General features: G+C 43.8%; 1 protein-coding gene across 24 annotated transcripts in view; it reads right to left on the bottom strand.

Annotated features, from left to right (window-relative positions):
• The window catches only part of KIF13A (kinesin family member 13A), a 196,774-nt gene that overhangs the window by 58,253 nt on the left and 124,367 nt on the right, over window positions 1-14,154 (bottom strand). For all 24 annotated transcript variants that reach the window (XR_006057373.2, XM_015102831.4, XM_015102832.4 and 21 more), the window contains exons 10-12: window positions 4,423-4,534; window positions 3,826-4,038; window positions 1,260-1,370 (exon numbers count right to left, since the gene is read on the bottom strand). Coding sequence is in view for 23 of the 24 variants with exons in the window: in XM_015102831.4 (XP_014958317.3) it covers window positions 1,260-1,370; window positions 3,826-4,038; window positions 4,423-4,534 (436 nt within the window). In the remaining variant the exon portion in view is untranslated. The remainder of the gene's footprint in view (window positions 1-1,259; window positions 1,371-3,825; window positions 4,039-4,422; window positions 4,535-14,154) is intronic.

Genomic DNA, 14,154 nt, shown 5'->3' with positions numbered 1-14,154 from the left:
ATACTTCAATGTAAAATAAAAAGTTAAAAAAAGAAAAGAATCCTTAGTCAATGTGGGAAAGTAGTGGGAGATGGGGCTGGAAGAGCAGGCCTCTCTTTTTTGCAGAGGGCCTTGAATTCATTCAAGTCATTCATGAAACGTTTTCTGTGTTAGGTTCTAACCTAGGGCTAGGAATACAAGAGCAAGCAAAACAAGGTTACTTCTTTCACCAAAAATTATATTCTAGTGGAAGGACACAGACCATAACAAAATAGACAAGTAAAATACAGAATTTCCTAAGGTGACATGTGCTATGAAGAAAAATAAAGCAAAGTAGGAGTCATAGAAAGTTAGGTGTGTGCTTGTGATATCTACAAAAAACATATAAGCAGAAGGCTGGCCCAGGTCCCAGTTACTGATTTCCAGCTACCTGATTGGGGTGGTTCAGTGCTTACAGGTGGCCAATGAGATGAAAATGTCATGAAATGCACAGTGTAGAATTCATATCTCACACATACAGACACTCACACATGTGTGCATGCTCTGTCCTTGCTTTTTATCTCAAATAAAGTTCATAACAGCATTTTCTAATGAGCCAAAGAATCAAACACATTGAAAATCCTATGATATGCTATATGTTATAAATTCTCTGCCAATGCTTTGCCAGGTGATCTGAAATCACAGATTTTTGTCTAAAACATGAAAAGCAGGACACATTAAAGATGATTCCTGTACCATGCCTGCACAAATTCTGAACTGTCTTCTAGCAAACACAGGGACCAAGCAGTAACTGATACAAGACAATGAAGTCAGTGTCTAAAAATGGATTTTTATAGGCTCTAGTTCAGCAGAAAAAGCTCCTTAAGGCTTTTTTTGGGGGGCTGTCTCAGGTCTTAGTTACAGCATGCAGGATTTTCAACTGCAGCACGTAGGGTCTAGTTCCCTGACCAGGAACTGAATCCGTGTCCCTGCATTGGGAGCATTGAGTCTTACTCAATGGACCACTAGTGACATCCCCTTAAGACTCTTTGAGGATGACAGGGAGTTTTACAGAAAAGATGGCAAATGAAGCAGAATCACTATAGCACAGGGAACGATGCTCAATATCCTGTGTGATAAGCCATAATGGAAAAAAATATCTCTAAAAAGAATGTCTATATGTGTATAACTGAGTCAGTTTGCTGTATGGCACAACACTCTATGCCAACTGTACTTCAAAAAAAAAACAACAACAACAACAACAAGAATCACAATATTTTAGGCCCGGGTGATTAAGCTACCTGTGCAATTTCTTCTGTTTTCCTGAGCTTCTCTTCCCAAGTCACCGTTAGTTCTTTTATCAGCTTTTCAGACTCTTCAAGCTTCTCTTTCAGTTCAGGGGCCTTCATAGCCTTTAAAATGAAAGCAGAGATATCTGATTTTCTCATTTTTTCCACCATTATGTACAAGACAATCCCTTACTGTCGTCCTTAAGAGGTTATCAACTGTCTGTTGGAAGCAATTAAGCCACACACTGTCAGGGTTTTTTTTAGATATTTCTTAATCAAATGATGTGAAAGAATAAATGGCTGCTCCTCTTAACGCCAGAAAAAGAAATTCCAGTGCCCTGAATTAAATTGATATAAATCATCCCAGAGTAATTTTATCCATCATACTTAAATTTCACATTTAAAGACCTCAAAGATGCTAAAGTTCACCTTCAAAACAGCGAAGTATGAGAACAAGTTACTTGACTAGATTTCTTTTTCAATAAAACAAAGACCAACACAAATCACTAATAAACACATCCCAGTTATATTAACCTACCAGGAAAGGTAGAGACCCTTCTCAATCATTTTAAAATTTGAGTCTGGGCCATTTGAACTACTTTCCTTACTGATGATAATAAATTTAGCATGCTTATTACTCACTTGGAAATAGGACATCTGGTTAAAAGGGCAGTAATTTCCCTCTGAGTTTGCTCAGTGAGAATAATTAAGAGGTCTAAACATAGACATGCAGCTTAAGAAATCTCGGGGGGGCCTTTTCTTGGCCCCCATATGTTTTTATGACACTCTGTAGTAACATGAGGCTCTGCAAAGGATAACCCTACAAACAAGAAAGATGGCAGAACTTGGACTAGAAGCTGAAGTGGTGATGATGTGGCTCTAGCTGAGGATGTGTTAACTGTGTCTCACTGTGTTAACAGAACCTGAGAGTGACAATTAGTGCTGGGCCCAAGGGGATGCACATGAAAATTCTATGTGAAGGCTGAGCACCAAAGAATTGATGCTTTCGAACTGTGGTGCTGGAGAAGACTCTTAAGAGCCCCCTGGACAGCAGGGAGATCAAACCAGTCAATCCTAAAGGAAATCAACCTGAATATTCATTGGAAGGACTAATGCTGAAGCTAAAGCTCCAGTACTTCGGCCACTTGATGCGAAGGGCTGACTCATTAGAAAAGATCCTGACGCTGGGAAAGACTGAAGGCAGGAGGAGCCAGGGACAACAGAGGATGAGATGGTTGGATGGCATCACTGACTTCAATGGCTATGAGTCTGAGCAAACTCCAGGAAATAGTGAAGAACAGGGAAGCCTGGCATGCTGCAGTCCATGGAGCTGAAAAGAGTCAAACACAACTGAGCTACGGTGTGAACCTGCTGTGGTTCCTCTGGTCTACCCCTTTGGCCAGGCATTGTTCTGGCTACCAGGCCTGGATTACAGGGTCACAGCAGAAATGCAGATTCAGAGACAGGAGGGAGGACAGAGATGAGCCACCTACAGACCAACTCCAGAGTCATCACGCTTCTCCGAGGAATGACTCTCATCACAGTTTATCAGCATTTTAATTTTCCAGGTGTTCTACTACCCTTCTTGGCATCAATGAAAAACAAATTAAGCTTGAGGCACTCAGTGATGATTAGAATGATAATAAAAAACAGCACCATTTACTGAGCACTTCCCATGGGCAACTCATTGTGCTAAGTGCTTTCCAGTATCGCTATTGTACTAGGGATAAACACAATTAATAAAACATGCTTCCTGCACTTGAGGAACCTGTGGGCCAGGAGAGGAGAAAGACATATAAGCAGTTACAATGCAACCCCATGATCAGCAGTAGATAGAATCTTCAGGTCCCAAGCTCTGACTTCCCTTTGTTTGTGGGGTCAGAAGACAGCAGTGTGAAGGAAGGTGAACTCAGAAGCCTTGGGTACACACCCGAGTCCTGGCAGGCAGAAGCAGGTAACTGAAGTTGAGGTACTTGGCCCCCATCTCAGTGCTGTTCCTAGTGCAGTGAGACAGTGTCTCCCCTGGCAACAGCTATTGGGAAGTGGGTATGGTTATGAAGTCTGGGTAAAGCCAAGGAAGATGGTAACAATGTAAAAGTGATTTGGTTCCCTGTCAGGAGTTGATACAAATGAACAAAGTACAAAATGAACTACTCCTAAGACTAATTATTCTTGACCACCTTGTCTGTCCCACTTAATAAGGAGATGATACAGAGCTAAGCTCGCTGAAAATGGCAAGGCCACGTGGAAGTTGTCATCTACAATGTTAATCAAAGTAGCACCTTTGGGTCTTAGGATTTCACACTGGAAGAGTGTGACAGGCCAACTGACTGCCGGAAACAGTCAGGCCGTGGCAGCAACTCTCTTAACTGTCTGCCTCCTCGACCGTCAATGCCTGGGATGCAGCCTTGCATTTCATGCTTGTTGTCCTCCCGGTGCTTAGCACGGAGAAGATGCTCATCAGCTCAGCACTGCTGAAGGACAGGAGGGGAGTTGAACTGCGAGCGAGCTCATCTTCAACACTCAGACACCGGGAGCCAGGGAGCCTGGATCACAGGGAGCTCTGGGCTCGCCGTACCTCAGCCTGTGAGAGCTGCTCCCGCAGTTTCTCCACCTCCTCCCGCAGTTCCCGGATGACCTTCGCGTTGGGGTCCTCATTCACCACGGCATGGTTCACGATCCTCTTGGCCCGATCTGCGTATCTCAGCGTGGAGAGGGTCTCTTCGTAGTTGTCTGCTGCTGGGCTAATGGTGGCGATCATGGAGGTCTGGCTGTTGCCCCCCAGATTGTCCTGCAACATATTTCAAACAGCATCTTAGGAAACAGGGCCTGTTCCAGGCACAGGGCAAGAGGGAAGCAGCAAATGCGTGCACATGATCTTCTCTGTGAAGAGAACCTGATGTGGAAACGGGCTTGTATTTCACAAAAAATTCTGTGACAAGAGGAACGGTGATCTCTCTCTATTCACATCAAAGCACAATGCCTGTCGAACAGCATTATAATGGAAAAATGGCAACGGGAATGAGTCTTCGTCCTTGCGTGTTTAGGGATCATAGCAATGCTACTGTCAGAAGTTCACTGTGTCGTCTTTGGTTAGCTTTGCACACATCTCTCAGCTGTCACCACTGAAACAGCCAATTTCTAGTTGGGAAAGAACACAAGAGCAATGAATTACCTTAAGCAGCCAAGTGAGGACTGAGTCGCGATAAGGCACAAATTTGTTTTTACCCTTGCCAGCTGCCTGGTCAGCCAGCGATGAGATAACCAACCCCAAGGTTGTAAGTGATCTGCCAAGAGAAAAAGAAAAAAATTAGTTTTATGGAGAATTTATTTTGTTTACATAATAATCCTTCCAGGCACTAAGTATAAAATTATGCAAAACAGTAAGTCCCTGAAGTTGATCTCATCAAGTCTGCATTCCCGGAGAAGCTGAGAAAATGAAAAACAAAAAGTAACTCCCTTAGTTTAAAAGAATGAATTTAGAATCCCTGTAGAATCTATTTTGTTCAAGAGACAGGAGCTGTGAAACATTTCAGAACCTGGAAACATACATTTAAAAGATTCCTTGAGAGAATTATAATTTACTCTGAATATTATGTTTAAAGTCTCAACCATCTGCTCTTTGAGTCTAACCAGGACTACTCTGGCCTCTGATTTTCTAGGAGTAACCAAGTAACTTGTAAAGCATACTTCCACCATAGGTTACAAAGTATATCCTGTTTATCTGCTTAAAGCTGGCAAGCTTTTTTCAATGTGGAGTTACCACAGTTTAACAAAAACAAAGAACCACCCAAACAGAATCCTGGAAGCCTTCCCAGGCCTACTCAGTCACAACCAGTTAAAGGTATCTCCAGGCAATTCACGTGCACATTAAATTTTGAGAAGTGATGGCTGAACAATACCCAAAGGGATGCATACATTCAGGTGCCAGGCCTATGAGTCTCAAAATGGTGCTGGGACCAGCAGCATCAACACGACCTGAGATCTTGTTAGAAATGCACTATCTCCAGACCCATGCAGACCTACTGAGTCAGGAAACTGAGCTTCAACAAGCCTTCCAGAAGATTCTAATGCAAGTAGAGTCTGAGAACCACTGGTCTAGGCTAATGAGCTTCCCCTGGTGGAAGTGAAAGTGTTAGTCACTCAGTCATGTCCAACTCCCTGTGACCCCATGGACTGTAGCCCCCCATGCTCCTCTATCCATGGGATTCTCCAGGCAAGAATACTCGAGCGGGTTGCTGCGCCCTCCTCCAGGGGATCTTTCTGACCCAGGGCTTGAACCCACATCTCTTATGTCTCCTGCATTGGCAGGCAGGTTCTCTACCACCTGTGCCAGCTGGGAACCCCCACTGGCGGTTAATACATATTCTCTGTCCTTGGAAAAAAGATCACCATAGAAACAACAGATTCGTGGTGTTGAACAATGAAGGACAGCCTCATATCATAGTTAAGTACCAACGGTTCTTTTAAAAGAAATCAACTGGACTCCAAGTTTAGCAGCCAGAAAAGATCAGTCTCAGGACATCTCTTGGGACTGCTAGGAAGGTAACATGATACCCCCAAGACAAAAGGTTTTGTAAACGATGAAAAAATTAAATGCTACTACTTATTTATAAAAACCAGGAAGATCAGCAGGGGACTAGAGGTTAGCAAGTGAAAGACAACATTGGTTTCTTCCTAACGTTAACAGTAGATTTCCATTAAATAAGCTGAAAGGAGTAAAACCATATTTCCCACAAAACAAAATTCTCCAAAGGTGAGTCACTGGAGAAGTCACTGAAATACAAAGCAATGCCAAGAGGCAGAAAATGAGCCAGAATTTTAATAACTAACACCCATTACTGCCAAGTGACATAAAGATGTACATCATAATTGACCAATTTAAAAGTTAAACAAATCCACCCCAAGAGAAACGAAAACATATGTCCATATGAAAACTTGCATCTTCATAGCAGTGATAGTCACAACAGCCAAAAGTGTGGAACCAGCTCAAATGTCCACTGAATAATGAAGGGAAGAAAATGTGATGTGTCCTTGCAGTGGAGAAGTATTCAGCCGTATGAGAGGAATGAAGTTCTGACATGTGCGATAACATGAAGAACCTTGAAAATGATAAGAGAAAGAACCCAAACACAAAAAGCCACTGTCCTGGGCTATATAGTGCCTCTCACCATCCAATTCATGTCCAGCAGAGCCTCAGGTGTGTCCTTTTTTGAAAATAAGGTCCTTGCATAGTTATTGGGTTAGCCAGAAAGTTCATTCAAATAGGGACTACGTTGTTAAATAAAGTTCTTGGTGCAAATGTCTCTTACTTTTCTTAAAGCTGAATGAGGAACTTCCCTAGTAGGACACTGGATGAGAATCTGCCTCCCAATGCAGGGGACATGGGTTCAATTCCTGGTCCAGGAAGGGAGGTCCCCAACCAATGGTTAATAATTTTAAGAAAGAAAAATGTGCATGACCTATATGAAATAGAGGAAAAGAAAGTTCAATATAAGGCAAAAACACATTTCTACCTAGATAAAGAATACAGGGCATTTTTCCCATTTTGCAACTACTGAAATGGAATTCTCATTTGGAAGCAATCCTTTGGACTGTTCCTAATTTTTAATACCCAAATGCAGCAGAAATTACTTTAATTCATACCATCTATAAAGAGCTCAGTGACTCAAGGGTCAATATCGGCAACTCTGAGGTTAACAGTGGTCCTCCAGTTCTATATAACTGAAAAAGTTTATATACAAGCTCTATATAACTGCACAAGCCAACAAAGGTCCATCTAGTCAAAGTTATGGTTTTTCCAGGAGTCATGTATGGATGTGAGAGTTGAACTATAAAGAAAGCTGAGCACCGAAGAATTGATGTTTTTGAACTGTGGTGTTGGAGAAGACTCTTGAGAGTCCCTTGGAATGCAAGGAGATCCCACCAGTCCAACCTAAAGGAAATCAGTCCTGAATATTCATTGGAAGAACTGATGCTAAAGCTGAAACTTCAACACTTTGGCCACGTGATGCAAGTAACTGACTCACTGGAAAAGACTCTGATGCTGGGAAAGATTAAAGGCAGGAGGCAAAGGGGACAACAGAGGATGAGATAGTTGGATGGCACCACCGACTCAATGGACGTGAGTTTAAGCAAGCTTTGGGAGCTGATGAACAGGGAAGCCTGGCGTGCTACAATCCATGAGGTCCCAAAGAGTCGGACACAACTGAGCAACTGAACTGAACTGACCTGACAGCTCTATATAACTTGCTCAGTTAGAGAAGTTTATCACTCATAGAGGCCACATTCTTTACCTAACAGTGTACACATCCTCAAAACAAGAACTTCATCTAAACCTATTATGGTTTCCTTGGAACAAAAAGAAATAAGCTGCAGAGTGAGTGGGACTCAGTGATGACTGAGAGGTCACCAGATCACCAGTGACAAGGGGTCCATGCCAACACCCTCTACCAGGTCCCACCTAGAAGCAGTGATCTGGGGGCTTCTAGAATCCTAAAAACCATTTGAAAGCTTAATGTCTGAAAGTTGAACAGCAGGCTTATATATTTCAATGGGAATTTTACATCCAGGGATCTTAAAATATAACAAAATCACTAATTATGGATCCTGCTAGTCCCGTCGTCATAGCCTGGAGGCAAATGAACAGATCACAGATATCAGAATGGGTGGGAGTTTCTTGGTCAGTTTTAGGGGCTGAAAAGGAATCTTTCTAATTCTAGCAGATCACTGTTCCTTTCCTGAACTTGCTGGAGGTATAGATAGTGTGCGTGCGTGCTTAGTTGCTTCGGTCATATCCGATCCCATGCTACGCCATGGACTACAGTCCGCCAGGCTCCTCTGTCCATGGGATTCTCCAGGCAAGAATACTGGAGTGGGTTCCCATGCCCTTCCCCAGGGGATTGTCCCGACCCAGGGACTGAACCAGCATCTCTTATGTCTCCTGCATTGAGTGGCGGATTCTTTACCACTAGCGCCACCTGGGAAGCCTGGAGATAGTGAGGAAGCTCCTAATCGGTAAATCTCTCACCATAAATTCTTGGCCACGGTGGTGGGGAGAAGGGAGAGGGGCTGGCTGGGGAGAAACGAAGACTTAAGCCAGGAGATAACATCTATAAACAACTATCTACAACAAGGGAGAATTTGGGACCAAAAAGAAAGTAAATAAAACTTGGGTGGGTCAAAAGCAAAATAAAGTAACTCATTGAAAAAAAATTGTCATATTCCAACTTTTTTTTGCTTTTGTCTAGTCAAAGCTATGGTTTTTCCAGTAGTCATGTATGGATGTGAGAGTTGGACTATAAAGAAAGCTGAGCGCCGAAGAACTGATGCTCTTAAACTGTGGTGTTGGAGAAGACTCTTGAGAGTCCCTTGGACTGCAAGGAGATCAAACCAATCCATCCTAAAAGAAATCAGTCCTGAATATTCATTGGAAGGACTGATGCTGAAGCTGAAACTCCAGTACTTTGGCCACCTGATACAAAAAGCTGACTCTGCAGTTCAGTTTGCTGGGAAAGACTGAAGGCGGGAGGAGAAGGGGACGACAGAGGACGAGATGGTTAGATGGCATCACCGACTCAATGGACAAGAGTTTGAGCAAGCTCTGGAAGCTGGTGATGGACAGGGAAGCCTGGCATACTGCAGTCCATGGGGTTGCAAAGAGTTGGACACGACTGAGCGACCGAACTGAACTGATACCTTCCTTAAACCTAGTTCCCTTGAAACTCTAACCATCAGATTCCTTCCCATAGGAGTAGATATGATGTGATGTGAGTTACCTGTATTGTCTATGATGGATTTGAAATTTATTTTATCATGTTTCCAGTTACCTTTTTCTAAGATCATAAGTGTAGTACTTATGAAAGTTTATCAGAGCCAGGTGTGTATTTCTCTTTCTATAGACTGTGACCACCTTAGTAGCAGAGATGACTGTGCCTTGCTTACAAAAAGCACGCATTCAATATTTGCCAAGTTACAGGGCATCTAGAATACACTGAAGAACAGAACACGAACCTCTTTCTAGAAAGGACTAATTTAATGATGGTTTTGGTACACTCTGTGGCTATTGGCGCAATACCCATTTTCCCTTTTCTCACTTGCTAACGGACACTTGAATATGCTGGGAAGCACACGTCAAGCTAAGAACTCTACAGAGTCCTCTGCAGCTTGAAGAAGCCATGAAACACAGTCTGGCCAATGAGAGGCAGAGAGGGAGACATTTGTGGGAGGGGCTTTCAAGCAAGTTATGATTCTGTGGATAAAAAAGCACATATTCAGCTTATAGAAGCTAAAGGTCCTTTCCTCATCTTGTTTGGAACAAAGATGTGGATACGATGCCTAAAATGGTAGAGCTGTCTTGGGGTCAGGAGAACCACATGAATACACACTAAGGTTAGTACAGCTGTGTGCCTGATGGCATTTCTGAGGTGCTGGACCAACCTCTGGACTTCTTTTTAAGTAAGAAGGATGAATTCATCACTTGGTTGTCACTGGAGTGGTTTCAGTTGCTTGCTGCTGCTAAGTTGCTTCAGTCATGTCCGATTCTGTGCAATCCCATAGATGGCAGCCCACCAGGCTCCTCTGTCCCTGGGATTCTCCAGGCAAGAATACTGGAGTGGGTTGCCATTTCCTTCTCCTTCTGTTGCTTGCAGCAGAATGTAATCCTTGGCTTTTACAGAATTAGTTGAAAGGTGATCAAGTTAGTGGCATTGAGTTTAGCACTCCTCCCCAGAAAGTCCCCACTCCATATGGGAAAGGAGAAATGCAAAATGTGGCAAATTATGGGGAAAGGACAGCACCATCATATGACAGGACAGGAAAGAAAACTGTGACATCTATAGTTATGGGCCTCATTTCCACTCACCACTGTTATCCAGTGACTGATGAAATCATTAAATTCAACGTTCATCCAGTGAGTGTCATTCCCAATCTCATTTCCATTCCAATGATTGTGCTATAATTAAAAAGCCTGTCCTAACATTTCCCAAAACAGGTTCTTTTGCACATTTGTTCTGGACACATTAAAATGTTATACCTAGAATTCTGACATCAAGTAAAATCAAGAATGATAGAGTTATATGAGATTCATTGCAGGTTCTCAGAGCTTTTAGCACTGGGAATCTCCAAAGGAAGATTTGTTGTTGTTTTTTAAATATTAAAAAATAATAATTTTATTTATTTTTGGCTGTGCTGGGTCTTCGTTGCTGGGCATGCTCTTCTCTAGTTTTGGAGAGTGGGAGCTACTCTCTAATTGTGGTCTGTGGGCTTCTCATTGCTGTGGTTTCTCCTGCTGTGGAGAACGGGCTCCAGGGCGTGTGGGCTCAGTAGCTGTGGCTTCCTCAAGAGCTTAGTTGCCCCACGGCATGTGGGATCTTCTAAGACCAAGGAGCAAACTCGTGTCTCCTGCCTTTACAGGCCAGATTCTTTACCACCGAGCCACCAGGGAAGCCCTGAAATATTTTTTAATTTATTTGGCCACACTAAGTCTTAACTGTGGCATGTGGGATCTTCAGTTGCAGCATGTGGGATCTAGGTCCCTGACCAGGGGTCGAATCCGTGCCCCTGGCATTGGGAACATAAGAGTATTAGCCACTGGACCACCAGGGAGGTCCCTCTGAAGGAAGGTTTTAGAAACTAATCTTTCTCAAAATTATTTATCTAGGGGTCATTTTCTCCCTAGAGCTACCTGAGGAACTAGTATTTCACAAGAATTCTTTGAGAAAGCCTAAAGTGACAATGCACATTGCCCCAAAGATGTGGCTACTACCTTCCCAGGAGCAGATCTTTGCTGTGTCGTTCATGGGTCTCTTTGTGTTAAGATATGCGGATATCTTTCTTCACACACGGGGACCATTCGATGTACAAGTGGTAAACTAACAAGTACCACCACCTGCCCTTGAATAATGGACAGAAGGCAGGCCACTTTTACTCTTCCGAGATACAAGCTCATGTCGAGTTATGCAGGCAAAACCCACTGACATGAGGTTTCCAAGTTGAAATCAGCAGCTTCATGGACGGTACTCAAAAAGGAAAAAAGAAGGACGGAGTCACATGAAACATTAGAAACACTGTACTTAAAAGTTATGACAACATAAATTATAAGACAGAATCCTAGGGATAACATATATTAATATCCCTCGAACAAGTGTTCAGTAGAATCCATTTTTTAGAAATGTTTGGTATATACTCTATTAACCACAGTAACTGAAATAGAAAAAAGACTGGGAAAGATACTCATTAGATGAATACTGTTGGCATTAAAGGTTGGCTGTTGCTGAGGATAAAACAGAACCATCTTTGGTGACATCCCTCGGGGTATGAGAGTGTCCCATGATATAAGTGAATTCCCAGAGAAGCTGAACCAGCCAGGCTCCGGCAGCAGGGAAAGACGTTATCCTTCCACCCTCAGCAGAAGGGCGAACAGAGGACAGTCCCAGGTGTGTCCTCTGCGAAGATGGTCTCCAGATGACCCCTCCCTCCCTAGCCCTGAACAGGCCACAGTGGAGCAGCCACACAGTGCCTTGGCGCGCCACGTGAAGGAGTAACGTGTGCTGTGAAGCTCTTAAGAGCTTAAGGAGCGATGGAGCTCTTAAACCCACAGCCCATTAAGCAGACACTAATGTCTATGTGAAGTCCCCGCCAGGTCTGCTTAAGAGGATTATTTGTGTTTCATCCAAAGAAACCCCAATAGGCGGCCGAGAGAAAGCTCAGGAAACATGTCAGAGAGTTCCCCCAGTTTAGCCCTCCACTGGGCACTGACATTAAGGCTTAGAAAGCCATTTGTGGAACTAATGCACAGCAGTTTTGATACATTATTTATTTTCGTTACTAGGACACACTTACAGAGAGCTTCCTACGGGTAGGTCTGTTCTAAGTGGCCGACAAGTCGTCACTCATTGAATCCCCACAAAAGCCCTACTCCGAGTGTTTCCTCATCTACATTTTACAGGTGAGGAAACTGAGGCACAAAAGGGTCACACCCTTAGTTTCTGTAACTAAGAAACTCCTGTATCTCCTCTGAGAAGCCTCCCAAATCTTCCGGCCGTGTTGTCATTCATGTCCCCACCACACCTGGTGTGTTAAGTTTGATGGCACTTAATGTATTAATATCACTCCCTCCTCCCCCTCCTCCTCCACTCTGCCACCAAAGATCTCCTTCCCCACTGGACCTTGAACTTCCTGAGGCCAGGGTCTCATCTTAGTCACCCCTTTCTTCCTATGCCCAGTCAGTGTTTGACACTTATTTGCTAGACGGAGCAAAACAGTACAGGTCCATTTATCTCTTATCTGCTAGCCTTAGGGCCACGTTTGTTTTGAAATTCAGAACGTTTGGGGATTTTAGGAAGCTCAGTGCATACGCTTTTACACATGACCACCAGGGGGATCTGGGACAGCAGCCCATAGTAAAGTCCATGAGCATTTCTACAGCTGAACATGTGAATGGCCACACTAAATGAGTACCTAAAGCCCATATGTGAAGATAAAGACCTCATCCGCGTTCAGATGAGGGTTCATCTGAACAAGTGAACTACACAGGAAACAGGAAAAGCATTTGGTTTTCAGAGCACTTTGGCTTCCCTGGTGGCGCAGATGGTAGTCTGCCTGCAGTGCGGGAGACTGGGGTTCGATCCCTGGGTCGGGAAGATCCCCTGGAGAAGGAAATGGTAACCTACTCCAGTATTCTTTCCTAGAGAATTCCATGGACATAGGAGCCTGGTGGGTCATGGGGTCACAAAGAGTCAGACACAACTGGGTGGCTTCACCGTGGATTTTGGGCCCACAGGTAGCTGTCTTTCTATGAAGGTCTCTAAGACAGCTGTGCAGACCTCACGGCATGGTCATCCTGTGAGATGGCCCATTAAACCAGTGACCACGTGGAGAGCTGGAGGACACCTGGTGGAGACCTGGATCCGTGGTGGGCACCTGGCATACATGGACCCACTCAGGGAGCTGAGAGAAACAGGTGGAGGGATGAAAACAGCCTGACTGAGCTTCAAGGGAAAGGGTTCAGACGCAGCTCCACTCCCTTCGAGCCAGCTATTTTGGGAAAAGCACAAGACCAACTTGGCAGACACCCATGGGCTGGTAAATGTGTCCTAAAAAAAGACCGTTTCATGCTTCAGTGCTGGGCGATGGCATACTTCTAATGTGCCTTTTGCTTTTTCACATAAATTATTAATAACTTACTGTATCTCAACCTATGTGTTCCTCTTCGAGGGCAGTGATGATGCTATAACAAATAATCACAGGGGTAGTGGCTCAAAGCCACACAAATCATCCTATAATTCTGGAGGCTGGAAGTCCAGAATGGGTTTCCCTGGGCTAAAAGTTGCCTTGCTTTTTCCAGCTTCCACGGATGCCCCAGTCTCTTGGCTCATGGCCCTCCCTCCATCCACATGTGAGCAGTGAGCTATGAGGTTTTTCTCACCCCACGTCACTCTGACACTGGCTCTCCAACCTCCTTTCACTTGTAAGGAGCTCTGTGATTACAACAGACCCACTCATCTCACATGCTAGCAAAATAATGCTGAAAATTCTCCAAGCCAGGCTTCAACAGTATGTGAACTGAGAACTTGCAGATGTTCAAGCTGGATTTAGAAAAGGCAGAGGAACTAGAGATCAAATTGCCAACATCTGTTGTATCACAGAAAAAGCAAGAGAATTCCAGAAAAACATCTATTTCTGCTTCATTGACTACGCTAAAACCTTTGACTGTGTGGATCACAACAAACTGTGGAAAATTCTTGAAGAGATGGGAATACCAGACCACCATACCTGCCTCCTGAGAAATCTGTATGCAGGTCAAGAAGCAACAGTTAGAACTAGACACGGAAAAACGTACTGGTTCCAAATTGGGACAGGAGTATGTCAAGGCTGTATATTGTCACTCTGCTTATTTAACTTACAT

Source organism: Ovis aries, chromosome 20, assembly GCF_016772045.2.
Source record: "Ovis aries strain OAR_USU_Benz2616 breed Rambouillet chromosome 20, ARS-UI_Ramb_v3.0, whole genome shotgun sequence".
Classification (NCBI taxonomy): Eukaryota; Metazoa; Chordata; class Mammalia; order Artiodactyla; family Bovidae; genus Ovis; species Ovis aries.
The sequence above is the reverse complement of the archived record's forward strand: the minus strand, read 5'-3'. Positions and strand labels throughout refer to the sequence as shown.